The 26,353-nt window shown below is 44.9% G+C and overlaps 1 protein-coding gene across 11 annotated transcripts in view; it reads left to right on the forward strand.

Moving 5' to 3' along the window:
- The window catches only part of KIZ (kizuna centrosomal protein), a 51,253-nt gene that overhangs the window by 13,391 nt on the left and 11,509 nt on the right, over window positions 1–26,353 (forward strand). For 6 of the 11 annotated variants that reach the window (XR_008749101.1, XM_055815886.1, XM_055815884.1 and 3 more), the window contains 7 exons: window positions 2,902–3,277; window positions 5,804–6,053; window positions 10,398–10,532; window positions 11,693–11,857; window positions 13,164–13,314; window positions 16,814–16,973; window positions 17,987–18,052. Coding sequence is in view for 8 of the 11 variants with exons in the window: in XM_055815886.1 (XP_055671861.1) it covers window positions 2,902–3,277; window positions 5,804–6,053; window positions 10,398–10,532; window positions 11,693–11,857; window positions 13,164–13,314; window positions 16,814–16,973; window positions 17,987–18,052 (1,303 nt within the window). In the remaining 3 variants the exon portion in view is untranslated. Of the gene's footprint in view, window positions 1–2,815; window positions 3,278–5,803; window positions 6,054–10,397; window positions 10,533–11,692; window positions 11,858–13,163; window positions 13,315–16,813; window positions 16,974–17,986; window positions 18,053–18,752; window positions 25,220–26,353 lie in introns of all 11 variants that reach the window. The other 5 variants (XR_008749103.1, XM_055815885.1, XR_008749102.1 and 2 more) reach the window with 4 other exon arrangements.

The raw sequence follows: 26,353 nt of genomic DNA on the forward strand, positions 1-26,353 counted from the left end.
ATCTTACTTTGTAGCTCTGTGGGTTTGTGGGGTTTTTTTAGACTGACGGTGTCCATTTCCCACCACCTTCACTTCGCTTAAAATCTGCTTCTTATTATGTCCAAAATACAAGAGTTTGTTCTGGGTGATGTGGCACCGAGTCAGTCATAGTGAGCGTGTGTGGTTAACAGGTGGTATATCCAGGATATTCCTTCAGGCTAGTCAGGATGCCAGTGATCACGTGATAACCTTGTCACTGATGCGTCTTGGAGACCAAGAAGGACAGTCACAGAACCAATCTTCTAGAGATGGTCAGTATCACAGTGCCCCTAAAACGCCAGTGTGCATATCTGGTGCTTCGCTGAGCTGTGGGATATGTCCCCTTCAGGACTCTCAATTTTTATGGGAGTCTTCAAACTCAGAAATCGTATACACAAACACAATTTGTCTAGAAACCGTGATTCTCCATGGAAAGGACTTGAGCACCAGTCTTTAAGCCCAGTGTATTGGCAGTCTGGTGCTGGAAGCTGGAGGAGAAGAGGTCCTTCTCAGCCGGCAGAGCCCTATAACCTGGGCCTCTGAAGCCTTTGTGCAGTGAGGTCTGTTGTTCAACTTCAAAACACTTTCTTGAAGTTTTTGGATTTGTGCATCTTGGCACTGCCATGCCTGTTGGATGTGGGGCATAGGGCACCTCCCAGGAACACCCGTGGGTGGCAGAGCATCCTTGCCTGAGAAAGGAGGAGTCACCAGGTGAGCGTAACACCTGGCACCTGGAAGAGACAAGCCTCTGGCTGGACTTCACTCACCTCCCTAGCTTTCACGTGCTCAGCCACTGCCATGGGAGACTGGGCCCTTGTGTAAGTCCTGTTGGAAGGCATTTTTTTTCTTACCTTTGTTGTCTTCAAAACACTTTAATAGTAAAAAAGATTGTATTTGTTACTGGAGGAAGAAGTGGGGAGCCTGCTCTTCACAGCCAAAAAAAGGATTCTAAGTGTGCTTTGTGCAGAGACTTCATTTAACTCCCAGCTGGAGTGACGTGAAGTTCAGTAATTTTGTTGACTGTTTTAGGTAAGCCATCTACGTGTTTTTACCATCTTGTTTGTTGGTGGTAAAAACAGTACCTAGATCAGTGTTATGTGCCATACTTTTGTTTTGAGAATCCAAAGGCAGTGAAGAGATAATTTTTTTCAGCAATCAGAGGAGCTTGTTAGAGGTGTGACTCTGCCAAGCGCTTGTACCTGTTCGAATTGCATTTGTTTTGGAACACCACATCCAGGAGCTGCTAAATCCATAAAGTACTTGCTAGATGCATTTTAAAGCAGCAAATCCAACACCCAAAAAGTAATTAGGAGGAACCCGCGAGCAGTGGTGATGGAATAAGCTGTGAACTTAATCTGAGTAGCAAACCTTTACTACTCCTTAAAATAACTTCATGGCTTTTTGTTCTGCTTCTTGTTACGTGGAATTTGAGCTTTTTTAATGAAACTTGGTCACAAACTAGACAAGATGCCTTTGTTTCCTTTAAGCTGGGCTTGGCAGCAGAGTTTGTGTGGTAGGAAGAGGTCAGGCAATGAAAGAGGAGAGAGGTGTGGAGGTGACTGTAAATTGTCCTGCTGTGATTCAGGGCTGAAAAGTAAGCCCTGCTTAGTATGAACAATGGTATTACGATAGCTAATTTTGGCTTTGCATAAACTGGCGGTGACCTTTTAGTAGTAGTGGTGGCAGCAGCCACTCCTCCTAAATTGTTCTGATTGAGTAGATTTACAAAGAAAAAAAGGCAAGTATTAAAATACTGGGATTTAGAAGCAGAGTGGTTATGCCGTTGGAACTATTTTCATGCAAGTTCAACAGTCCTTGGAGGAAAGTGCCATTTAAAATGTTTCTACTTGGTGCCCCAAGTTGCCTTGTGGAAAATGCAATTTCATCTACGTGGGGTTAGCTGAGTAGTCCTTCCTCATCATTGTGATTTAACAGACAGGAAAGAGCAGAAGGAAGACAATGAATGCAGTGATTTTTGCCTCGTTCTTATTTGCTTTGTTGATGTGCTGTGAGCAAAGCTGGAAATATAGACAAGTGAGTGATGGCAGATGTACGGTTCCAGCTCTCTGGGGACTGTTTCCCATCCTGTTGCCTTCAGGAGAAGACCATGAGAAGAGCAGCAGGAGGAGACTGCTCAGAGGTGCTGCTGTGGGTGGCTCCAGAAAGGCCAGCTGTGCCACGGACACTGCAATGGTGTCCTAATGATCCTCTCCTGGCTTGGGGATGCTGCGGTGCCTAAACCACAGGCTACCGGCAGCTGTACCGTCTCGCATACAAGTAGAGCACAATGGTTCCTCTACAGTCAGGAACTTCAAGGCATTTTCAGTGACTTTGTGGATGGCTCTAAATAGAATTATAGAATCGTTATTGGAAAAGACCTGTAAGATCGAGTTCAACTGTTAACCTGGCACTGCCAAGTCCACCACTAATCCATGTCCCACATCTACACATCTTGTAAATACCTCCAGGGATGGTGACTTAAAAGGTCATGCTTTGGTCCAGGGCCTTAAAAGCCTTTGCAGGAATCTAATCTTAAAGATTTGCCCATTTGAAAAAAAAAAAAAAACAACAGTAACTGTTCTGACTGAAGTCCTTCATATATTTCAGTCTCTTTTAGCTTGGTTGGGTGTGCAGTGCACTTTTGCCACTGGTTGTTTTGGCTCACAAGAACATCAGTTGAGGTCCAGGCCTTTGTTTTCACGCTAGGATGCCAGAAATGCGTGCCAAGTGTTTGTCTAATAATAATAATAATAATACTGTAGAAAATACTTGAATTCTGTGATACTTTTCTCTCCAGAAACTAACATGCCAGCCTCTAGAAGCTCCATTTGCAATGTGCTGCCTGTGTGTTTCCTTAAACCATCTCCCACATGTGTTCTTCAGATGCCGCAGGTTGGAAGACAGGCAGAAATCAGCACCAAGACAGGCGTGCTAACAGGACTGTATCATCCAGCAACAGTCTTTATGGGCTGCCATACCTCAGCTGTCTCTGCCGCTGGAAGTTTGGGCGCACAGCAGAACCACCCCCAGCCCACAGAGAGCTGCTTGACACTCGACTCACCGTCATGCTCTCTGTCAGTTGAAGAACCTGGTCCAGAGAGAAGAAATGCTGATTTAGAGAGCGATGCATCAGTGGAGGGAGTAGCAAGACACAGGGACCTGGCTGCCAGTGAGGAAGGCTCCGAGCAGCTCATCTCCTCAGCTTCTGATCTTAAACCAGCTACCCCCAAGGAGGAAGAGCCACAGGGAAGCATCCCAGGTACGGCAGGATGTGTGCCTGTCTGCCTCTGCCTGGCACTGGGACACGCTCATCCCAACCAGAGCGATGCCCATGGCTGCTGCTTTCTCCTATACCTGTTGCACTATGGTTGAAGCATGGTGGCACTCTAAATTTTTTTTCTTTCTCTTTTTTTCCTTTTAACTCTGTTTCCTCCCAGGCTGCTCATCTGGGCAGGCAAGGGCTTCCTAGGGGCTGATAACCTGTTCAGGTTCACTGTTAGAAGGCGAAGATTTCTTCACTGCTGTGCCCATGGTTGTGCTAAAGTAGTCTGAACTTCTTAAACTGAGGCTTAATGTGAACCTACTTTACTGGAAGAGTATGTCACTTCTGTTTCAGGTTGATTTCCTTCACCCTCAGACACTTCTGCACAATAGTTCAACCTTTTCCAAAAGTGGGATTTGGCAATGTAGAGTGAGGATCGGTATGTCCCCAGATGTGGCTGGATTAACTCCTCCTTGGTGGTCTGCTGTGTTCTGGGCTGCTCTGAGAAGGGTGATGCAGACCCTCCCAGCCAAGATACTCAGGCTCTGGGGTGAGATGTGCTGCTTGTGACAGCTGTGTTCCAACTTGTCATTCCTTTCTTTTTTTTTTTCCCTTCCACCCCCATCTTGGCAACATGTGTTCTCTCCCATTTTACTGGCTTGGTTGGTTACTTTGGAGTAAGCAAATGGTCTTCTTTTTGAAGTCACAGTGACAAAGATTTGTCGCTAAGTAAAAGTTTATTCCTTTTTTTGAGACCTTGCAGAAATACTCTCCCCTGCCTTCCCAGTTAACATAGCAGTTTTCAACTTAAACTAGTTTTTCCCAAGCCCCATAACAATTGCTAAAATTGTGCTATTTATAATGGAAACTGGTGGCAACCCTAATGATGCGGGGACGACTTCTCTCCTGTAATGATTTTGGGTTTCTTTATAGAGGAAAACTGGCATCCCCATCAGATGCTCTTCTGTCCTCAGGGTTTTTCTGGCATCCTCTTTCTCAAGGTTTTTTTCCATTCCTCCTTATTTCTCTAAGGAATTTATTTGCCTCTCATTTTCTTTCATGTGATGCATTTGCCACTTCTCCATTTTAATGAAAGCCTGTCCTTGTTGGTGCTGGAAGGAGACCAGTCCAGCCGGGCTTACGTTAGCCCTGGGCTCTGCAGAGCGCTGGTTCCTCCCTGCGGGGAAGGCCGAGGTGGCCAGCATCGTGTCTGGGAAAGAAATACCCATTTAATGTCTGGAATGCAGTATCTCTGCCTTCAGAGAAACCGTACAGTTGGGTTCAAAATCAAAATGAGGTTTTTGTCAAATGGCATAGTAATCGCCTTGGACTGCCTGGGGGGCTTCTTATGTCTGTCCACTGCCAAATGCATGTTATGAAGTGAACAGGCTAATGTGGTCCAGGTTTGAATGCGTGGAGGGGACTGGCTTGTTCCAGCTCTCCTAAGCTTGACTTTCCATGCTGCAAATGATGGGAGTTGATGAAGATACCAGGGGCAAGCACGCGCTGGGCTCTGCTGCCAGGTTGGTGCAGAGCTTCGCAGCTGTGTGTTGAGCTAGGCAGTGGCAGCACAAAATTTAGAACAGAATAAACCCTGTTGCCGCCACGTTACCAAAGCAAGAAAATGGCCCTTTTGTCACTCCAGCCCCAAAGTGGAAAAAACCCTCAGTTCCTCTCTATCCTTGTTTCCCAGCAGATGTGAGGTTTCTGTTGCACATACTTGCTTCACAAATTTGGAACAAGGCCAAGAGAGCCCATCCTGGCAGCAGCTACTGTTTGGCATAAACCTTAAGTGATTTAGTTCCAGTGAAACTCCATGACCAAGACGGGCAGAAATGCTGGGTGCTGTAGTGTTAGCAGGTGTGTGAATGCTGGTTAATTTAAACCCGTGGTGAATTTTATGGAAAACTGGGAATTTCCATAGCAATACTATTTTGTTACAGCACTGCCTGGTCCATTAACTTTTGGCATGCTATAAAAAGATAGGTGGAGTGTATCTGTCATCTTAGAAGCGTGATTCAGCCCCGGTACCTTTTAGAGAAGGCAATTAACATGTAAGAGTTTAAAAGCCTCCAGGCATGTTTTTCTTCTGCAAGGTGTAGAAAAATGTGTACGATAGTAGCCTCTTTACGTGCACCTTTTTCCCCCTGAGAAAAGCTTTTTCCAGCTTTCCCGTTTCACCATTCCTTCAGGGAGGTTTTAGTGAAGTAGCTGGTCTTCACGCCGGGGGTGGTTTTTGAGGAGCGAGGAGTGCCAGCTTTGTTTCCCACTCAGGCAGAGCTGCAAACCCAAAAGGCGCGAGCGTGGAGGCTGGAGCCTCCCCAGACTCCCCCTTGCGAGAGCGCTGCGGAAGGACACGCTGGGCAGGGAAACCCCAAGTGAAGGGAGAGCAGGGGGATGCTCTGTGTTAAATGAGAGGTGCGCAAATGGCATAGGCAATCTTAGTTTAATTCCCTATGCTACGATGTACTCCTTGGTTCTGCTAATGTTTTGGGAATATTGTTGTCGCTGTTGTTATTACAGAACCAAAGCCATGCCTGAGTAACTGGTGGACTTGTAAGGAAGCAAGCTGGGAGAGCAGCAGCAAGCTCCCGGTCCCCAGGAGCGCTGAGGAGGTGGTGCCGAGCACTGCTGGCATGCTGCATGGAACAGCCCCGTTGGTGACCGGCTGGGAGCGGAGCAGGGATGCCCACACTGTGGAGGGCTCCCCACTGCAACCACCAAACCCTGCCGTGGCGCACGAGGAACCCTCGGTCAGCTCAGGACCAGATGGGTATGTCCTTAAATATTTTGTCTTTGCCGGTACTCACTCGTTAGTGTGTGCTCTGGAGGCTATTTTTGCAGCTTCGCTGATGTGCGGAGCTAAAGCTCATGTACAGGGGGAAAGACTTCTTACCTATTTGTTTATTATCTTGCTGCCTCTGCGCTGGTGGTTGATGGCCTCAGGTAACTTGTTCAGGTCAGACTTGGACAAGTTAAGTATGCTTGTTAAAATGCAACAGAAGTTCTTTAAATGTACACAAATCTTATTTCAACAAGTTTATAATAATACAATTTACTAAACAGCATACTTTCTGTGGATTAAAATTTCCAGTTGTTTGAATATTTTGAACATTTTGTTTGGAAGTAGCAGTGAGAGAAGGAGAGAAAGAAAAACAGAGGAAAGTGCGACACAGGTGCACAGCTTGTCCTCTGCTACCGAGTGAAAGTGGTGGGGCTTTACTGCCAACAGCTGCAATATCAGAGGGCTGTAATATCAATCGTAGCTGGATTTTTGGCCTCACAAGGCCCTTGTAAGACAGGGAAGTACATCCCCATCCTGGCAGGGTAATACCTGCTCTGAGATGGCCCATGGCGTTTGCCCAGGTTGCATGGGAGGGCTGGCTTTGCTCCCTTGCTGTGTTCGAACAGCCCCATGCCAACCACCATTAGCCCTTCCTGTCCTCGCCTTGTGCCATGTTGCAGCAACAGCATCCCTCCCACTTTTATCTCCTGTCTCCTAGTTCTTTTGAAAGTCCATGTGCTGCTGGGTTGCTCTGCAGTGCTTCATGTCCACATCCCCCTTCACCCCGGCCATCCTACCACTGCTTGACCCCACAATTTTGTGACCTACAGCTGCTGCCTTTCTCCTGCCTGCTCTGCCTTAGCAGCATGCTTCTCTTTCCTTCTCCTATGTATCCTCAACACCCTTCTCCTTCCTCACCAGCATTTTCCTGCCCCCAGTCACAACAGAAATATTGAGGAAAGCCTTTTCTGCAGGCACGTGCTGTATTCCAGAGGTTCTGCTTCCCTTGGGTTTCCCTACCTGGTGTGAGTACTACTTCCATGCAAAATGCTCCTAGCTGGAGCAGTTAACTAGACACTAGATACAGGGTGGTTAGGTGGTAGCTGTGCGTTGGGGTGTTGGGGAGCGACCAGGTACAAAAGAAACTGGTGTTTTTACCCCTGGAGAATGAGTACTCCTCTTTTTCTGGTTTGTGTGGTTTTTTTTTTTTAATCTGCTTAACTCATCTATTCTTCCTGCAGTCATGGTCATGTTGTCTTTGCTACTGATTTCAATATTAGTTTGTGTTTTAATAGATGACGGTTGAGCAGAAACCAGTGGCCATCAATATACACTTCTGTAACTTTATCATTTCACATTTGCATCAGACTGTTACTTGCTAGGGAAACATCATCTAATTTACACCTAAATAGCTTTTACCCAGTTTTTCTTTTGTATAACACCTGTTAATCATAACACTTTGTAGGGAAGTTGCATAGAGTGCCTGCCTTTGCTAGAGAAGTCATAGCTGAGCAATAGTCATTTAACCTTCTGTTCTCTCCCTGTCAACACTAGTGATGCCTCGCTGTTCACAAACTGATGAAAATGTTGTGTGATGCTCTTGAAGCCCAGCTAAATTATACAAAAGGTTTCACTACTCGCATTATCTCCAGAGCACAACTGAAACCAGAACGTGGAGGTTTCCTCTTACGTAATGCGAAGCCGAATACCTCTGTTTCTTAAGGCCATGGAAGTGGGATTGCCATTGATAGCTGTTTCTGCAGGAAAGATACAAATTTTAATTTGTTTTACCTGAAAATGAAAGCAGGGATAAAATTTTGAAAATGGCAGGCATGAAAGATCTCATGGTGGGATAAGCAGCATTTCTGTTGTTGCACTTGAAACCAGGTGGACCTTCCAAGTCTGTCTTTCCAATGCACGTGAAATTCAGCAGGCATGCTCAAGTCTTGCAAAATAATTCACGAGCTGAAAATCTGGGGGAGAGAAGTTTCCAAGTTATTAGTACATGAATTTCAATTATATAAGTTATACAAACAACGAGAATGCAACATTTTTTGGTCTGAATGTATCATGCCACAGTTTAACAAAATGAGCCGTGTCGTACGTCTTGTGATGTCCCTTCAGTCCGCGTGCTTTTCTGATGAAATTCCTAATCTGTTTGAATAAATGTGCTGAAATTATGCAAAACTATGCATATTTGTCACCTTAAATTGAAATATTTGTAGCTTGGACTTTCCCAGTGCAGCAGTGTTGCTTCTGTGCCATCCAAACAAAGTACCGTTCCCTCACCTGTTGTCTTTGGGCTGTTTGTTCCCTTTTGATGCATTACTTGAAGTGAGTACAGGTGATGGAGCTGAACTCTCGTGTGCAGAGACCACAGCTCACTTGAGAGGCAAAACATAATCATTGTTGCATGTCAGGAAGTCACAAGTTTACATATTGGAGAAAATGCCTTTCCTACCTTACTGCAGAGATACCATTCTCTTTTTTTTTAACAAAAGTTTTGGGTTTTTTTCTCCGCAGTGTTTGCAGGTCATGTTTTACTGCTGGGTGAGTTCAGCCTAGTTTCAGACTGCCTTCTCCAGCTAGAAGAATGGTTATCGTGACAACATCATTGAGTTCTTAACCAAGTAAAGGTGATGTTGCTGTGAAAAGTTATTTAGTGTAAGGTTTGTGCCTTGGCTGCAGTCCACAGTAGGGTGCTGCAATTTTGCTATCTTAGTTATTAAAAATTACGATTTTTGGCAAATAACTTCTGTGTTTCTGAGCGCTGCTGGGTGGGCTTGTTGATCAGAGGCTGTACACATGCTTTCAGACTCATCCTGCCAGCTCAGACCCACATGAGAGCCTGGGCTGTGTATTTTCCATTCGGGTCTTGCATCCCTGGAGCTTGCCTGGCTTGTTTGAGCGGCACCATAAAGGTGCCCGAGCCCCCCTCCCGCCAGGTGAAGCCATCCGATAGCTCTGGTCCTCGGTGGTTTGTTGCCGGTCTGAGCTGCTGAACCGGAGGTGAAAGGCTCCGTATCCTCTTACCATTCCTTAGAGCACCCGGCCGTTTCTTTAAGGGCTTAAACCCGGGGTGCGGGAGGTGGTGGGGGGAGAGGGTCTCTGAGAATTAGTGCAGAAAAAGATGATGACTATTTTAAGGCCTGCGCTGAAGGGGTGGAAAAAGGCAGAGCTTATGCCTGTGCTGCTTCAGCTGCATTGAAGAGGACTTAGCACAGATGGATTGTGCATTACAAAATGTAACACATAATTCAAGCTGTCAGCTTAATCAGACTGTTTCCAGGAAGCAACCTGTAAAAGAGAAGGACCTCTTGTTTGCTGACCTCTGATCCGTAGCCTGCTGCAGATTGTCATACATTTTGTTTTTCTTTATGTTGGTGTCCCTTCCTTCCCCTTCCCTTTTTATTATTGTATCCCTCTCGAGTGGCACCCTGGAAGGACCACCCAGCGGGAGGAAAACAATGGGAAACGAGCTGGCAGCTAAAATACAGGGTTTGTAAGACTAGGGGAAAAGAAAAAGCACTGTTTAACTGCATATGTGATCTCCCTGGTATTGTTTTGCTTATTAAATGTCTAGGAAACTCAACTAAATGCACGGCAGCTCCCACTTAATTGTTCACTGTTGCCCAACAGTCCAATGAAAAACACAATTTTTAGTACAGCTTAACATGATGGCAAAAGCAACGCAAGCTTTCGTGCGTAGAGCTTTTCACTTGAGGGAGCATAAACCAAGGTTAACTGTATAAATATGTCGGCTTCTACATGCTGCAGAAACAAAAATAAATCTTTATTTTGCCTGTGGGGCTCTGCGGGCGCCGGCCCAGCTGGGGCGTTGCTGGTGGAGACCTGGCCTGGAAAGTCCCCAACAAAGCAGGCAGCCGGCCTGGACCTGAATAGCCACTGACACCTCTGTTCAAGGATTAGCCTGCTGTATTGTTTCAATGTTTAAGTCCTAATTTGCATCATTATAGAGGTGCAGCTTCATCAAACCCCCTCTGAGGTCCCAGTTATGTGCCCATACCTGTAGGTGGTCACCAGATTTGTTTCGATTGTGGAGGTGAAGGAATTAAAACTACCCAGCACAGGGGTAATTTCAATGCAGCATCTCAAGCCCTGGCTGATTCTTGGATAGTTTGTTTGCTCATGTGCTTTTTTATTTCTTTTCCTTCCTACAGAGCTCAAGCGCCGGGGGGTTCTGCTGTTGTTGGCTTTGAAAAGCTAAAATGAGGGGGTGTGTTTTTCCAACGGGTGTGACGGCAAGGCAATGCATTTAAAATACCTGTCGCAACTCTGGTCACCTCAAGCCCTGTTTGCGGTCATCCACAGGCACCACAGGATGCTGGTGGGACTCTCTTGTGCGCTGCAGTTGATAGAAGATGTGGTGGTGAGGATGAGCCCCCAGCGCCAGGCTCTGTACCAGGGCAAGCACGTGGGGACGATGGGGACGGCGGAGCTGCTCAGGTTAATGCCATTTCCTTGCAAGCTGCCTCCCCTCTTTGCTGCCCTCATAGAGCGGCAAGAACCGGGGAGGCAGGCTGTGCTGCCTGCGCCTTAACCCCGTCACCCGTATTCTTGTCTGCTTGCTGCCATACATGCAACCTATTGCTTGTAATAGTTTTGCTGTTGATTGCTTACATGCTTCTATTTGAATTTGGGTGAGCAGTGGGGAGAGGATGTTACCGAGCAGCTTTGCAGGAGCCTGTTGAGATTTGAGCCAGAGTCCTCGCTCTTGTGGTGACAAATGGCTGGTGCAAAAAGCAGGCGGGCTCCTGCAAACAAATATTGCTAGTTGCTAAGAGGCCTCCCTCCTCTTCCACCATTTTAATGTCATCAGAGAGCTGAAATAGGGCACATAGAAGCACATGCGCAAATTACTCCAACAAATACTCTTTCCTAAATGTAGCATGTCTTGCAGCCTTGCTCCATAGATCCCTTAGGTGAAGTAAATACTTATTTCCAAGAATGAGAGCGTCCCCTTAGCTAGTAGTGCTGCTACCTGATTTATTCAGGTAGACAACAATAACCAGAAAAATAATTTCTTCTTCAAGGTAAAAGAGTAAAGAGAATCACCAAAACCCACGTGTTAACAAAACGAGGGCCAGAGAGTCCTTGCTGCCCCTCTGCAGCACAGGCTCTTAATTACAAGAACTGGGAACGGCTTTGTAATTTTATTTAAAGTTGTATGTCAGCTTCCCTAAACTAGGATTCTTGTAAGCACTTGATGGGTAGAGGATTTCTAGGGAATTAGGAGGAAGGGTTGCGTAACTGACCTGGCCCTCCAGCCTGCTGTTGGAGGCAGGTTCCTGTAACATCACCACTTTGGTGGCAGCATGGCCAGAGCTGCCTGGCCAAGAAGCGGTTTCACCAAGTGGATGTGTGCTAGTTCCTCTCTCTGTCAAAAAGCAAAGGTGTGAGATTAAACCTGGCATTTTTCAAGTGCTGGGTTGGATCTCCTGATCCTCTGCGTCTTTCGCGGAGAGCATCACAGGTGTTTGTCCCTCTGGGATGTCTCACCAGTTATTCCATTAGCCAGGAGAAGTGTTACAGATTCTGCCTTCAACAGATGCTGACTGTCTGGGCTTTAAATAAACGTCGCATGTAATACCTGCTTTATTTTGTAGCTTTTGTAATCGGGCTGGCAATCTGAAAGAAGAAGACCTTGAAGCATGTGAAGCAGTTGTCCTTCATCAGCTTCAGGCTTTATTACAGAGCGCTCTGAATGGATGTCTTCTACCTGAGAAAACACTTGATGCTAAAGGTGCAGCGGTAGATGAAAAGCAAACCAGGTACGCAGACACAAAACTTGTGTGTGGGTGTGATTAACATTCTTTTCTTTCCTCCCCAAGCCTGCTCTGCCTCTCTGAAAGCAGACCTGAGGCCAGACCTCCGATCATACCAGGAAATAAAGACATCTGAGTGCTGATCTTTACGCATCTTGGCAGCAGCTGTGTGACTTGAAATGAGAACGTTAAGCAAATCCATTTATTTTCCTTTTCATTCACTGATGGTGAATCTTACAATGCTGGACAGCACTTGGGCCAGGTCTCCCTGTCTCACCCAGTCCACGGCATCACCTCCCCCAGGCTGCTCCAGCAGGGAGGAAAACATATTAACTTCAGAGACCTCTTAGCCAGTAATTTCTGTGATCTTCAACATGAGTCTCAGGCACGTAAACATGGGGAATGTAATTTTGAGAAGCAAATTATTTTTCTGTGAAGCAGAAGATGCATATAGCCTTTAAAAACAATAAACCGCAGTTATTCAAAATGGTTTTTTGCTTTCCTGTGCGTATGCCACAAGGACAAGTGAGAATTGATTTTTTTTAAATATTTTTTTTTTAGGTCTCCAATACAGTAATGAAAACAATTTCCATTCTTTCTTACTTAGCTTCTGTCTAGACCTTCCTCCCTGTTACAGGCTTAGCAGTGCTCAAGTGTTAGCAGGATCGGGGCACTTGTGAGCGCTGAAGAATGGTCTATTTAACTATACCTGGTTCTCCTTTTGAGGCTGATATGCCTGCGAGCACTAATATGTTGTTGTATTTCCTGAATGGTTTCTTAGGGACAAACACTTGTGGAGTTAATTGGAATTCGCTCCTCTGTTTGTGAAACTTCATTGGAGCAACTGGAAAAACAAACATCTTTGGTGAACAAGATTGCAGTATTTATATTTTCTGTGTTAAAAGAAAAAGCACTTTTGCTCAAAAATAATAAAAAGATTTCTGAAAAAAAAAAAAAAAAAAGGATAAGCCTGGGGAAGCGCCTGAATGGAGTAAGCCAGGTCTGCCCATGGCTGAGACAAGGGGATGCAGGAAAGGTTTAATGTCTCCTGATCCTGCATCTCAGGATGTACCCAGGGGACAGACATGATGACAGTCACCCCTGTCCATCCTCCCCACATTTGCAGAAGTCATGAGTAACTTATCACATTTTCCACTTTGAACATTTTTAAAAGAAAAAGTGGGGGACAATGCATGATGGCTTTTCCCACTGCATGTTGATCGGCTTGTCCAGATAAATGAGTAGTGTGGCACCTGTGTGAGCCTGGTGTGTGTGGGGTGTCCCACTAACGGTGCTTCGGTTTGTTCCTCAGGCCAGACCAGCAGTGGGATGTGGACGTGCTGCGGACTTGCTTGAGCAGCCATGCCTTGTTCTTGAAAAAGCACCAGGTTCAGCTCACAGAAGAAGTGGCAGAGATGTTTGGAAGACTGCTGGTTTCCAGCAAGGAGGCACAGGATGGCCAGGTTGGCACTTGCACCTAGTAATATTTAAATAGATGACACCTAGAGACTGATTTGCGCTGTTAAGGTCAGATGAGCCCTGTGTGCTGCTCATACAGTCCAGTGTGTGGGCTTTTAAGGGGAATGACAAGCAGTCTGCGTTCGTTAATCAGCCTCGGAGACTGTTAGGAGGTGGGTAAGGAGAGAATACAGGTTCTTTGCTTGTCTTGGGGCAAATACATACAGCACTTCATCCCATGAAGAAAACAGTCTCTTTAAGGTCTCCAGGGGGGCATCTTGTTTTCCACCCTTCAAACCAGTTATTTATTTAAACAAGGTCACGCATTTCCTGTGGTGCAAATTTATCACAACGTTTCTATCATCTGTCTTTCTCTGTGGCTTGGTAGCTTTTTATCATGGTGTATTTTGATCTTTTTTTTTTCTTTTAAAACAGTTATGTTTGGTACACTGAATGCACAAAGCATTTCACAAATAGTAGCATGCTCGTATTTTTAAATGTTAATACAAAAGGTTATAAACTGACTCTTAAAAAAAATTATAAAATTGGCATTTGATAGACCCGTAAGTGCCCCACCCTCCTTTGCTGCACACCCAGAGCAGCCAGCCGCGGGGGGAGGGCAGGGCTCCGATCCCCGCTGCCTCCAGCGCCCGGGCTGCAGCCATGCCAGGAGAGCTGGGACGCTGGCACCGGGGTGAAGTCCCAGCTGCTGCTGCACTGGGAACGGGAGATCTGCCAGGCAGCCTGCTGGTAACAAATTGGCCCCATGCTCTGCTCCAAAAAAACGTGTAAAAAATATTTTTTGCTCTAATTGTAAACAAGAAATTAAAAAGCAGTTTGAGCTGCTTTACTGTATTCTAGTTTTAATAGCATTTGAAACAAATAATGAAGATGTAATATTTTTGTTTGTTGTAGACTTTCAGTTATAGCCAGGGTAGCTGCTGCTTCTGTATCTGGCCAAGTAATTTGTATTCTGTCCTTTGTACAGTCAGTCAAGTAGAAGAGATGAGCAAGGAATGTATCATTGCACTGGTGACAGATAAACAAATACCGTACATAAATTTATAATTGCATGTAAAAAAACTTCTACAAAGTCAAAGCTCAATAACACAAGCTTTATGGGTGAATATACGCAGCAGTAATCTGTTTATTGCTGTGTGTTACTGTGGCCCACACGTATTCATTTAACATTTCTACTACCTATTCAGTGGATCCAGTCAATTAAACGTAAAGCCAGGAGGCATCCTCTACTTTGAAACACCGTATTTCCAAGCAGGTTGCACAGAACAGGATCAATATAAATTATGCAATGTGCGTGTACTGGAGCATTTGCTTTACCATAAAGATGTGTATAATGCAGTAGTGAACTCATAAGTGATCTGCACCTATATATTTATGACTCCAAAGTTTGAATTTTTGGCCCATGTTGATGGCTTCTTTCTCCTAGAGCTTAAGGATCTGCCAAGAACCCCACTGGATGATGGTACTGTACAGCCAGGCAGCAGGATGAAGGTGCAGGTGGGGGGCCTTTTTGCTCCCTGGCAAGTCTGTCACCTCCATCCCCATCAGCACTTGTGGTCTGCAGGGGTTTGGTGATGACCAGCAGCAGGTCCACCTTCTTCTCCAGTGCCTTCAGCATCTTTCCCATTGCAGCAGTCCACAGAGTCTGTCCACCTGCCTGTCTTCTCCTTGTCTCTTATCGCTAAACTATGTCTCTCTTCTGTTCTCTACATCTTACTATCAGTTTTTCTCTTCTCTCACGGATCTGTCCCATTATCCCTGTTAAGAAAATTGGGTATTGTTCCAGTGGAACATAGGACAGCCTTGGGGAGCTGACGTGGTAGTGACACCTCTTCTGGGCAGTGGGATAGTCCCTTGGCTGAGACAGCTGGAGACTTGTGTGCCTTCATCAGTCAAGTTACACTCCTGTCAGAATAAGACCGGTGTGGCTCATGCAGCATGTTGGTTGTCTTCATGCCCTGATGGAGGTGTCAGCCACGCCAGAATTGCCATGGTCCCTGTGATGCTGAGCTTTGGTTCTCCTGTCCTTCTGCCTGGACTAATTGTGGTGTTAGAGTTTACACTGAGTGCTTGTATTTGTTGTTGGTGGTTTGTACCTATTTGGATGTTAAATGATACTGCAGATAGGTAAACAAAGTACTTCTGGTGTGAGAAATCCACACTGAGATAAACTGCTAGATGGGAATTAATTTACTTCAATAGTAAAGATTTCCCAGTCCTGCCTGTAATTTAAGGCATTCTTTACATTAAGAAAGTGATACCTAAAGTCCGTCCCCATTTTTGGATAAAGTAGCAGCTTGCTCACGTTGTTTTTACAGGGAGACTTCCCCTATGTAAGTTTAACAAAGAAAAAAACTCAGCAAGCTGTTTTTAAGACTGAAAAGTTGCCATTCTGGGCTCCTAAATAAATATAGATTAATGAGGAGGGGCAGATGCGGGGAACAAAAGATCCTCACGAGTCCAGAATGTTTTGGCTTGGAGTTGTCCCATACTCTCAGGTCGGTATAGCAAAATAAGTTAAAAAGCCTGGAGTTCTCTCTAAGATGTTGTTTTTCATCGCTGAAGGCTTACTGTTTTATTAAACAATTAGATAATTAGGGCAGAAAATCTAGTTGATTTTAAAGACTCCAGACCATATTTTGGGTTACAAGATAAAACCAAGAGGAACACCCTATAAGTAAAGAAGAGATAGGAGGCCCAAAAAGCCCTTGCTGCTCTTTGTGAAATAATAAACACCAGGAAGGATGATTTCTCCTGCTCTCAGGGCTTTATAAAGCCACACACAGTACTTCTAACACAGGCGGATGGTAGCTGAAAAAGTGATTGCTTTATTTTAAGCCTGTTTTTAACTCAGACATTTACATAGGTTCGTTCAGCTCCCTATAAAGGTGCTGGCTTCCAACTTAATTTTTTGCATTAAAAATACGTTTAACTGTGGAGGTCTGAATATGCTGCCGCGGAGGGCTTGCAGGCACAGGCAGGACGGACCAAACTTTATGAATGTGCAGGAATACCGTGGATTAGAATCGCAGCCGTGCCTGGCAGAGGCTGGCTTGGTCAAGCTGTGACCAAGGTCTATCAGTCTCAGTGTTGTTTTAAGCTGCAGCTGTTGCTAACACTGTGGCTTCCCTGGCCTTATCGCTGCGTGCCTGAAACAGAGAGATTTCTTCTCAGTCTGTTGCTGTTGCAGTGTATTTGATACACCCTTCTGTTCTGCTTACCCTGAACGCGTGAGGCAGGGAATGCTGAGCATTTCCAGAAAACCTAGTGATTAAAAGAATAATTCAAAGTTTGCGTTACTTCAAGGCAGAATGCAATTTCTGAACTAGCGCTGATATAACGCAGAGGTAATTTAACATCTAAAAAAACCACCCTGGAAACAGACTACACCGTGAATTATAGATTAGCCTAAATGTATGTTGGAAAACGCTTGAGATGAAGGATAATAGGGCTGTGGCTATTTTTATTTTTTTAATGCTGCAGGCTCTACCAGTGTTGAGAGAGGTCCTTCCAGAAGAGTGTGGGGATAGGCCATCTATTCAGAGTAATGAGTCATCTTACAGCTTGCCATCGATCCCAAACGACGGTGAGGAAATAAAGCCGGCAAAACACGCTCCCTGGCTCGCCGGCGCGGGAGAACAAGGTAACAAGTGGTAAACGGTCTGGCTGTGCGCTCAAAGTTACTGTCCTTCTTTGTATATATGTATTTTCTATCCAAACCCGCAGGGGACTGTATTATAGTGACTGGCAAATTAATGTGTATTTGTAATGAACTTGGAGGGATTTTCCTAAATATATCAGTACCGTTCGTCATACTTGTTACCTCTTAAAATGAGCGATGCCTATTGTGACTGCTTTTTTTCTGCAGGAGCAGAAAAGCAAGCCTTGTGGTAGTTAATAAAAACAGATCTATAGGTGTGCATGTATTTAAAAAAATGCCTACTGTATAGAAATTGTGGGATATATTTGTTGCCTTTTATTATAAAGCCAGACCGCAAACAAATTTTCAAACGTAAAAGGGCTCATGCTGAGCAAGGTGTGCGGTGCCATTTCAGAGCTTAGAAGGTGGACGCATTTGTGAAAACACAGTTAATTTTTTTAGATAAGGAAGTAATATATTAGTCCGGTGTAATAACCGGCGACGGCAACTTGCTCAGTCTGCTCTCAGAGCATCCCTTACATCAAAGTCCGGAAGAGACAGGCAATTAGGTTGCAGTGCTCTTTACACAGCAAATGTAAACAAACTGCTTTAGGCCTCCTAAATTCACACGACTTTTATCCGCGGAGGAGACAGAGACTTTGATTTAAACTAATTTTCCTCAGTCGGTATGATAGATGCTGCTGCTGTCGGGCTGCTGGATGAGATTGCAGAGTTACCGTCGGTTGTTTGTTTCCTAAATCCCATTGGGTCTTAAATTATTTAAGACATTTGGTTAGCTTGTCCTTTGCTCTGGAAGCTACAGAGAGGCAGGGTAGCCTCGCATACGAGGAAAGTTCACAGTAGGCGCCTCTTTTAAGAACGGTAATGGATAGTTTAGATCAATAAACAAGAGATAACAAAAGTGAGAATTAAAGGGAGTAGGGCTTAAAAGCAAACAAACCAGTCTGATCACTGCGACTTTGAAATGTGTTTCATTATGGTGTGTTCACATCCAGAAGTCACAAGCTGGTGTGAAGATGAGAGCAAGGAAGAAAGCACAGTCGAAAAGATTCCTATTACAGGTAAAAGTAATGGCTGCATATTAACCTTGAATCCAGTATTCAACTTTATTACATAATCAAAACGCAGCATTTTAGTGGTTTGGGTCCACTAATAGTGAGTAAATTCAGCTACTACATACTGAGCGCAAAGATTAAACATAAGATCATAAAGTCCATGCTTATGTTAACATAAACCAAGATGGAAAATAACAGTGCCTATTTAATTCCTTGTAATCGTGTTATACATTTAAACCATGTGAATACCCTGTCATTTAGCCTTTCAGGTCCCAGTATCAGTGTTACAAAGGTCAGTCTCCATGGGGAAGATCCAGTAATTATGTGGCAAACTACAGATGTTTCTGATTTGATTCTTTTCTTTTCTCGAGTAATTGAATGTGTATCATTAGAATAAGTGCAGGGAAAAGCCTGGCTAGCTGGGAAGCCGTGCCTTTGCCTCTGTTACAAAAGCTGTCTGATAACACAAAATTTTTAGCAATAAGGTTTTATCAAGACGTGTTCAGATCCTCCCAACAGCAGATGTATAAGGCTCGCCTAGGATCCCGAGATGTCGCTGCTTTTCGGTCCGGGGGTATCAATAATGCATTAGTATTCAGGGCAGGGCTCTTTGCAATGAGTCTCAATTTTCTTTTGCCTGGTTTTGTAAAGTGGTGGGCTGCTTCCTTATAAATTTTGATGTTTGGCTAAATATTTATTTATGCAGGTGTGTACTCCGATGGAAAGGTGCAAGGGCATCTGCTTATGCAATGCTCACTGTTGCTTTTCTGCTCTTTTACGGCTTCAAAATAGCCTGTCTTTCAGAGAGCAATTCATTTCTCTACAGAGGTTTTCCTCTGCTGCTTTTTGAGCCTCATTTGCAGCTGAAATATAAAAATGTGCTTCTTGTATTCGTGAATTATACTGCAGCAGTAATATTCCTATGTTAGCCCAATAAAACTTAGATATTTCTAGAGTAGAATGCTTTCCATTTTCCTGCTTCTTAAAATGTCCTTCAGTCACAGATGGTAACATATTTTAAAACATGAATTGCATTGATTTTTAGAAGAATTAAAAGCCACTTAAATCTTTTTCATGAAACAAAACACAATTCTCGTTTGAAAATTGATCTAAAATTTTACAAATCCTGGGATTGATTCAATTTTTGTTTGTAATTTAAGAGGATTCAAATTTGAGGATGGAGGTTGAAGTTCCCTAAACTGCAGAGAGTGCCAGCAAGACCAGTGTCAGGAGTGGTGGCTCACTCCAACTAATGCCATCACTGATAGTATTTTGGGGTTGTTTTTTTTTAAGAATACCGGCTCTGGAGTTGAGACTCCTGTCACTGCCAATGCTTTTGGTTTGCTTCTCCCCACCCTGAATTTTGTGACTGGCCAGTAGTGGTTTTAGCTGTGGTTTTGCACATGAATTTGTTGGGGAATTCTCTGCTGCAGTTTTTCATGCTGGAGACCCCGGCGGTCTGTGCGGCTGGCTGCTGTGTCAGGTGTCAGCCGTAAGCCAAGCCATGATGGACATCCCCCTTCCCTCCTTCTCCCATAGCTCTCTTTTTGAATGGGCATGTGAATACGCATGCTTCTTATTTGTAAAAATGCTGAGAAACTCTCCCTAACCTAAACACTGAAACCAGTGACTTCAGTTTAAACTCCGTTCTTTCTGAGTCTGCTGTATTTACTGTTTTGTTGCTGCATGTTTCCAGTAGCCAGCAGTCACATTGTCTCTAGGAGTGAGGCTTTTCATATCTCAATTGAAAGCAAAGTTGCTCCTTTCAGATGTGATTCATCTTCAGCCCGTGATCTTCTCTGGGCTCCTTGTTCTCTTCTGGCTCCTCACCCTTCCAGCCTGTCACTTTTTTCCTTTTTGCTTGTCATTATTTGCTGTAGATTGTGGCTCTGGAGCTCTGGAATTGTTCTGTGCCTAAAATAAAGGCAGCACCTCTGCGTGTTGTCTTTTGGGCTCAAATGACTTGTCTGGGCGTTTGGCATTGTGTTTTTAGATGAACTGATATTTGATGTCCGTTCTATATGCAATCGTTTTGCTGCACAACTTTTTCTAAGCTTAAGCGATACAAATTTTGTGGGGTTTTTCAGTATTTGCTGCATTGTTTAAGGGCTTTAAGTTGTCTTGCAACATGGGAAGCCTTGGGGCTTCTGGTTCTGATGGGCTTCATTGTGAGAGCCGGGTGGATGTGCTTCCAAGCAGTCTTCTGTAACAGCACTTTACGAATGCTTCTGCAGTTTTGGTTTATTTTTCCTTTATTTCTGTTACAGAAGAAAAAAAACCCAACCAAAAATTTATTTAAATATTCTGTAAATATTCCAGAGAGATTTGTATTTTTTCTTTAATGCCTGTAGGGGAGGGAAGAGAGAGCTTTGTGGCTTTGGGGAAAGGGCTTCAGAGTGGTGGCTGGCTTAGTGTTGTATGTCCCTTAGAGGCAGCCTGTGGTGGTACCTGAAACTGCTTGTGCGAGGACTGACTTCACCCGGAGCTCTTATAAACAGAGGCTGGGACTGAAACATCTGTGGAGCTGTCCCCTCCGTAGCAGGACACGTGAGCTTTCCAAACACGTAGTCAGCTCGGGGCGCAGGGGCAGTGTAGCTCATAGCATGATGATGGTTTCTTTCCTAAGCTTGTGGAAGGCCATGTTGTGATAATTGACTTTAAAAGGATTATATTTTGTGTATGGTCTCACCCAGAGAGGAGTTAGCTATTAATAACAATCTCATTTTGTACCAGGTTGTATGAGGATAGAGGAAGATAGGTGAACTCATTCTCATTTTCTTCATGGATGCTTTGTTTTTTATCGTGGGAAGACATGTAAAAGGAATTGTTCAGCTTTTTGCTGTTCCTGAGTTCCTGAGGCGAATAATGTGAGATTAAAAAGAAAGGATAAAATCCATTATTTCTTATTTTGCTGGATGACTGTTTAGGAGTCTCATTTATGGGTAGGAAACTGATGATTTTATTGAACGGGCAGTTTTGTTAAATCTCTTAACAAAACCAGATTTTCTCTCTCTCCCCCCCCCCCCCCCCCCCCTTCATGTATGTCTTTGATTTAAACAGACTTTAAAGCTATAAAGCATTTGAATAAAAATGCCGTTACCTCTCCACTCATCAGGCTTCACTTTCACAACGTCTTGAATGTCACCTTCCAGCTACTCTCCAGATATAAAATCTCTAATATAGAAATAAGGAGGAAAAACCCTCTTAAGAAGAAAAAGAAAATTAGCCCTTCTTTATATATCATAAGGGAACATAAAAGAGCACAAATCCAATTCTGCTTTCCTTTTTAGGTCACCTTTAATGAGCCAATAATCCTGCCAACACTTTTCCCACGCCCACATGTCCTTCCAGTGAGGTCCTCCTTTGAGCTTGAAGTTAAAAGGTTCCCAAGGTTTCACTTGGAGTGCACTAATAAAGGCATTAATAAGTCTACCCAACTTTTCGCTTCACTTGGTATCAACCCATTCACAACTGCTGTTATGGAAAAAGTTCATCTGTATGTGAGTAATTCCTGCTGCTGTTGTGATCCAACAGAACTACCTTGGGACAGCCTAAGATTGTACTTTTTGCTTAAATTATTTTGGATTGCGTACTCCAGTAGGCGATATTTTATGCTGCTCAACAGTTCCTGAAAGACCTCAGAATCTTTTTTAGTTATGAATTCTGGGTGATAATTCTTCTTTGACCTTTAAACAGAGGCAGCAGCTTCTAGAAATATTCCCAGTGGATGGCTTGCTCCACTGGGATTTCCTAAGTCTTCTGGTCATCCAAGAGTCTGCTTTTGAGAGGATAGCCTCGTATGTTGGTATATTATTGTGATAAGAGTATTTATCTTTTTTTTTTTTTCATTTAAAGAAAGATGGGAAATATTTGTTGATATTTGACCTACTTTACTGCAGTGTTAGGTTTTAATTTGGAGATTTTTTTTCCATCTCTTTGCTCTCCAAAGAGCACATCCTTCTATCAGATTTGCAGGTAGCTTTTACCTTCTCTCTGTATGCAAGTGTTTTTGCCTTATCTCAAGGGAAATCAGTGTGTCTCAGAGCCCGTATGCAGCTGGCACTCCCACCTCCTGTCCCAGCGCGGCTGTGTGTGCGCTGGCAGTGGTACGGCAGCTGAAGCCCACCTTTAATCCCACAAGACTCTTTGCAGTTTATCAGCCTGCACAGTAATTAGCGTTACGGTGGTAGAGGAGCTTGTTCAGATTTAAAGTTGCTCTGGGCAGGAACTATTGCTGGTCTGTTTTGGTACAGGACCTGGCACTATGGCAGCCCAGAGCTACCAGGACTTCTGAATGCAGATGCAATAACTATTGCAGAGGTAACTTAAAGCTACACATCTTGCAGGCTCAGCTGATCCGGATAATATTCCTTTCAAGGCATTGTTGACTTTGAAGTCTAGTGACAGCTGAAATACCCAAGCTGCTAACTATTTTATTGGTGATAAAAAGCACATAGAAAAAGCAATGTTCCTCCTGGCATAGACTCTCACTTGCGTACACGAGGAAGATGCAGACATGTGTTTGGGTTGGGTCTGCAAAAGCACTGGGGTCTTTTGCCCTCCAACTACCTCCATTTGCATATGAGATTTATTTTTATTGGAAATAATGGATGATAGCTCTTTATAGCTTTTGCATGGCATACAAAGTGCTTTTGTTCCTCTCCCGGTAGAGCAATACCTACTATACTGCTTCTACAACTTGCTTACACACTTTGTCACTTAGGTCAAAGACTCCAGTTTTGCTCACACTGTATGGGCTACACACGAACACAGTGGTATTTCTCTTTTCCCAGTCTGCATTTTAAAAACCAGCAGCCTTGTGAATTACCTTTCCCATTTCCAGAGTCAAGCACTTGGAAGCTGTTGTAGAAAGACAGTTTGATGTCTGCAATGACTGTGCTGGGACTCTAGCTGTAGTGAAGGGCTTCAGTGCTGGTTTTGATGTTTAAAATGTGGGCTGCTTCCTCTGTGAAGAGAGGTGATACAATTAGCAAGATACAAATGTTGCAAGTACAAGGCCAAGAGCTTGCTTGTCTTTTTATATGCAGGAAATTACATCATATCACTTTTTTAGCTGCTGAGATGTTTGGCTGTAAATTGATAGATGCTGCAACCTAGGCCATAGCGGGAACACATGGAGAAAATGACTTCTTTTCAGTTCTGTGCTGGTGCAGTATCTTTTGGGTTAAAGATTACTTTAACTCTTTGGCAGAACAAAATAATACTGGTTCATTATGCAACAACAGTGTATTTTCCTGGAATTGTTGGCTAATGAAAAAAAAAATACACCCATTTTATTCAGAACAAAACTGTAAAAGCTGACATGAAAGCTGCTTTGACCCATGCCGGCTGCACAATTAATTAAAAGTTGAAGTGTGGAGTGTTTTTAATTAATAGTGGTATTTCAGATCTTTTGCTAGTTCTAAGTAGAAAGAAGCAGTGCATAGGAGAAAAAGCTGCAAGGAGAGCTTTGTCATCTGGGATGCCCTAGCTCCTGTTCTGCTGCAGTATTGCTCAAATGACTGGATTGAGAACTTCCCATTGCTAAAATCCCAGTTTGAGTTTAAAGACTTGAGTTTTATCAGGCTTGTTCAGTTGTGCCTGTGCAGCGCGGGCTGGCCGTTCAGACTGAGGAGATGCTCCAGGTACCCCGTCTGGACAGCTTCACGCCTGCGTGCCCGTGTTGCTTCTGGGGTGTCTCCAGAGCACGAGAGCTGGTGATGTGGCGAGGCCAATGCTTCCAAAACCTGTTTAGGAAGAGAACATCAAGCAAATGGCATCTGTCTTTGTCCTGGTTTCGGCTGGGATTTAACCCCGTGGTTCAGTCATGGTTTAACCCCGGCCGGCAACCCAGCACCACACAGCCGCTTGCTCGCTGCCCCCCACCCAGAGGGATGGGAAGGAGGATCGGAAAGGAATGTAAAACTCAAGGGTTGAGATAAGAACAATTTAATAGGTGAAGCAAAAGCTGCGCATGCAAGCAAAGCAAAGCAAGGGATTCATTCCCCACTCCCCATGGGCAGGCAGGTGTTGGGCCATCCCCAGGAAAGCAGGGCTCCAGCACGCATAATGGTAACTTGGGAAGACTAACGCCAAATGTCCCCCCTTTCCTCCTTCTTCCCCCAGTTTATATCCTCAGCATGATGTCATATGGTATGAAATGTCCCTTTGGCTAGCTTGGGTCACCTGTCCTGGCTGTGTCCCCTCCCAGCGTCCTGTGCCCCTCCAGCCCTCTGGCTGGCAGGGCCCAAGGAACTGAAAAGTCCTTGATTTAGTATAAACATCACCCAGCAACAACTAGAAACATCCGTGTCCTATCGACTTTGTTCTCACATCAGAGCCAAAACACAGCACTGTACCAGCTACTAGGAAGAAAATTAACTCTATCCCAGCTGAAACCAGGACACTCTTTTACCCAGCGTAGCAAGAATTTACCAAGGGAGAGGTGCTTTTTAGGAAGCCCTTTTTAGACAGCCGTTGCCAGCAGCACTGCCACAGCCCGTGGCCTTCCTCGCTTCCACTTCTGGTTCTCAGTGCTACTGCTCCCCACTGAACGATTTCTATAGTGCTTGCAATTCTTTTATCCAAGGGTTTCAGCCTGCGCACTGCTGATGTGCTCTAAACCCATCTTTTCTTCTTTTATTTTTTTTTTTTCAGTGCATCTTTTCTGGCCAGGGCTATTGTGTTCTGCTGCACGCTCAGGAAAAAATATGTATTTGTGTTCCAGCACAGCAGGCCTCTCACTGTCCCCAGCCTGCGACAGGGAGGGTGCACTTGGCTGTCATAGCACAGCAGGTGAGATGCTTCTTGCAAAACAACAGAAACACATGCACCCCCCAGAATAAAAGTGTCTTTTTGAACTAAGTTGCATTTAACCTTGGACACAACAATCAGTTTTTATGAAGGAAATACACTGATCTGCGTAAGGGTTGTATGGCATGATGCCGTTCTCTTGGGAGCAAAGTGCTTAAGCATTTTCTCTCCTGGCAGCATATTTTTTGCTTCTCTGCCTTGCATGTTGCACCAGTCGCTTGTGCTGTCTCACAGCGGTGAAGCATTGCCATGCACCTACATTGGGCTGGTTTTGTTGTCAGCACTGCACATCTGTAACTGAGACTCTTCCTTTCCGCCAGCGTACAATGCAGACATGTTGAAGGCGCAGGGATTAAGCAGGTGAGTGGGGTAAGAGGAGGTAAGAGCCAGGTGGGTGCTCAGCACGCAAAGCAGCAGTCGCTGCATGCTGACTGCTTACATGTTGTCTGACGCTTGGTGGGTGCCACAGCCCAGGTGAATCCCCATGGCAGGGAGGTGAGCTGGTGGGCTTGGGAGTTCCTAGAAGGATCTCCCATTTCTGTAGGGTGCGTGGGATGTAAGTCAGCACAAAGATGCTCAAGGGGAATGACTGAACTAATTGGCAAGGCAGTCTGGTGTAACTAAGGCAGAAGTGGGGACTGATAGCCCAGCATTGTATTATAATTGTACATAAGGCAAAGCTGGGCTCTGTAGGGTCTTAAAGGGTGAAGAACAAGTACTTTGAGTTACTGCTTGATGTTGCGAAGGAAGGGGAGCCAGTGCAGGCATGGAAGGCTTGAGGGAACGGTCTTTTGAGGCTGGTGTGCATGCAAAAGCCGTAAGGAGAGCTGCACAACAATGGTGGCCCAGCTCAAGTTTTGGTAGAGCTGGCAAAGACCTGGAGTTTGAAGTGCCAGCTGGAGAGGTGCAGTGAGTATGCCAGGATCAAAGACAGGCTCCATGTCACTGCCCTGAGGGACAAGGAGAGCTTTCAACAGCAGCACAGCTACTTGTGCACAGGTAGCAGCACTTCCCTGCAATTCCAGATGTGTTCCTGCTGCAGGGGACCCTGCTGGCAGCCAGCTAGGTGTGGGGTCCCTGCCCAGGGTTGGGGTGCCAGGCTTAGCCTGAAGCACAGGGAAGGCTTTGAGAGGCACACTTCGGATGCAGCCGCTTAACTGATGTGGTGCCACCCGCTCTGGGAGCGCTGCCTGTTGAGGCTGGGAAGGAGGAGAAGCGTTCACTCCATTGACAGGCTGTAACTGGTGGATGTGGCCCTCTGCACACACAGGGCTGGGACGGGAAGCGTGGTTACAGCTGGTGATTTGGGCAGAGACAGCTTGTTCCACGTTCTCCTTCACACGAGGAGCAAGCCCTGGACACACCAGAGCCACCTCAGAGGGCACACGTAACTGGATTTAAATGTTTGCGGGGTCTGTGGCCTGTGGCGTTCTGCTAGCGGGCACAGCTGGCTTTGTGGTGGGCTTCTGGAGGCGGCGGGGTGCCCTCCTGGCG

This window comes from Falco peregrinus, chromosome 11 (assembly GCF_023634155.1).
Source record: "Falco peregrinus isolate bFalPer1 chromosome 11, bFalPer1.pri, whole genome shotgun sequence".
In the NCBI taxonomy this organism is placed as follows: Eukaryota; Metazoa; Chordata; class Aves; order Falconiformes; family Falconidae; genus Falco; species Falco peregrinus.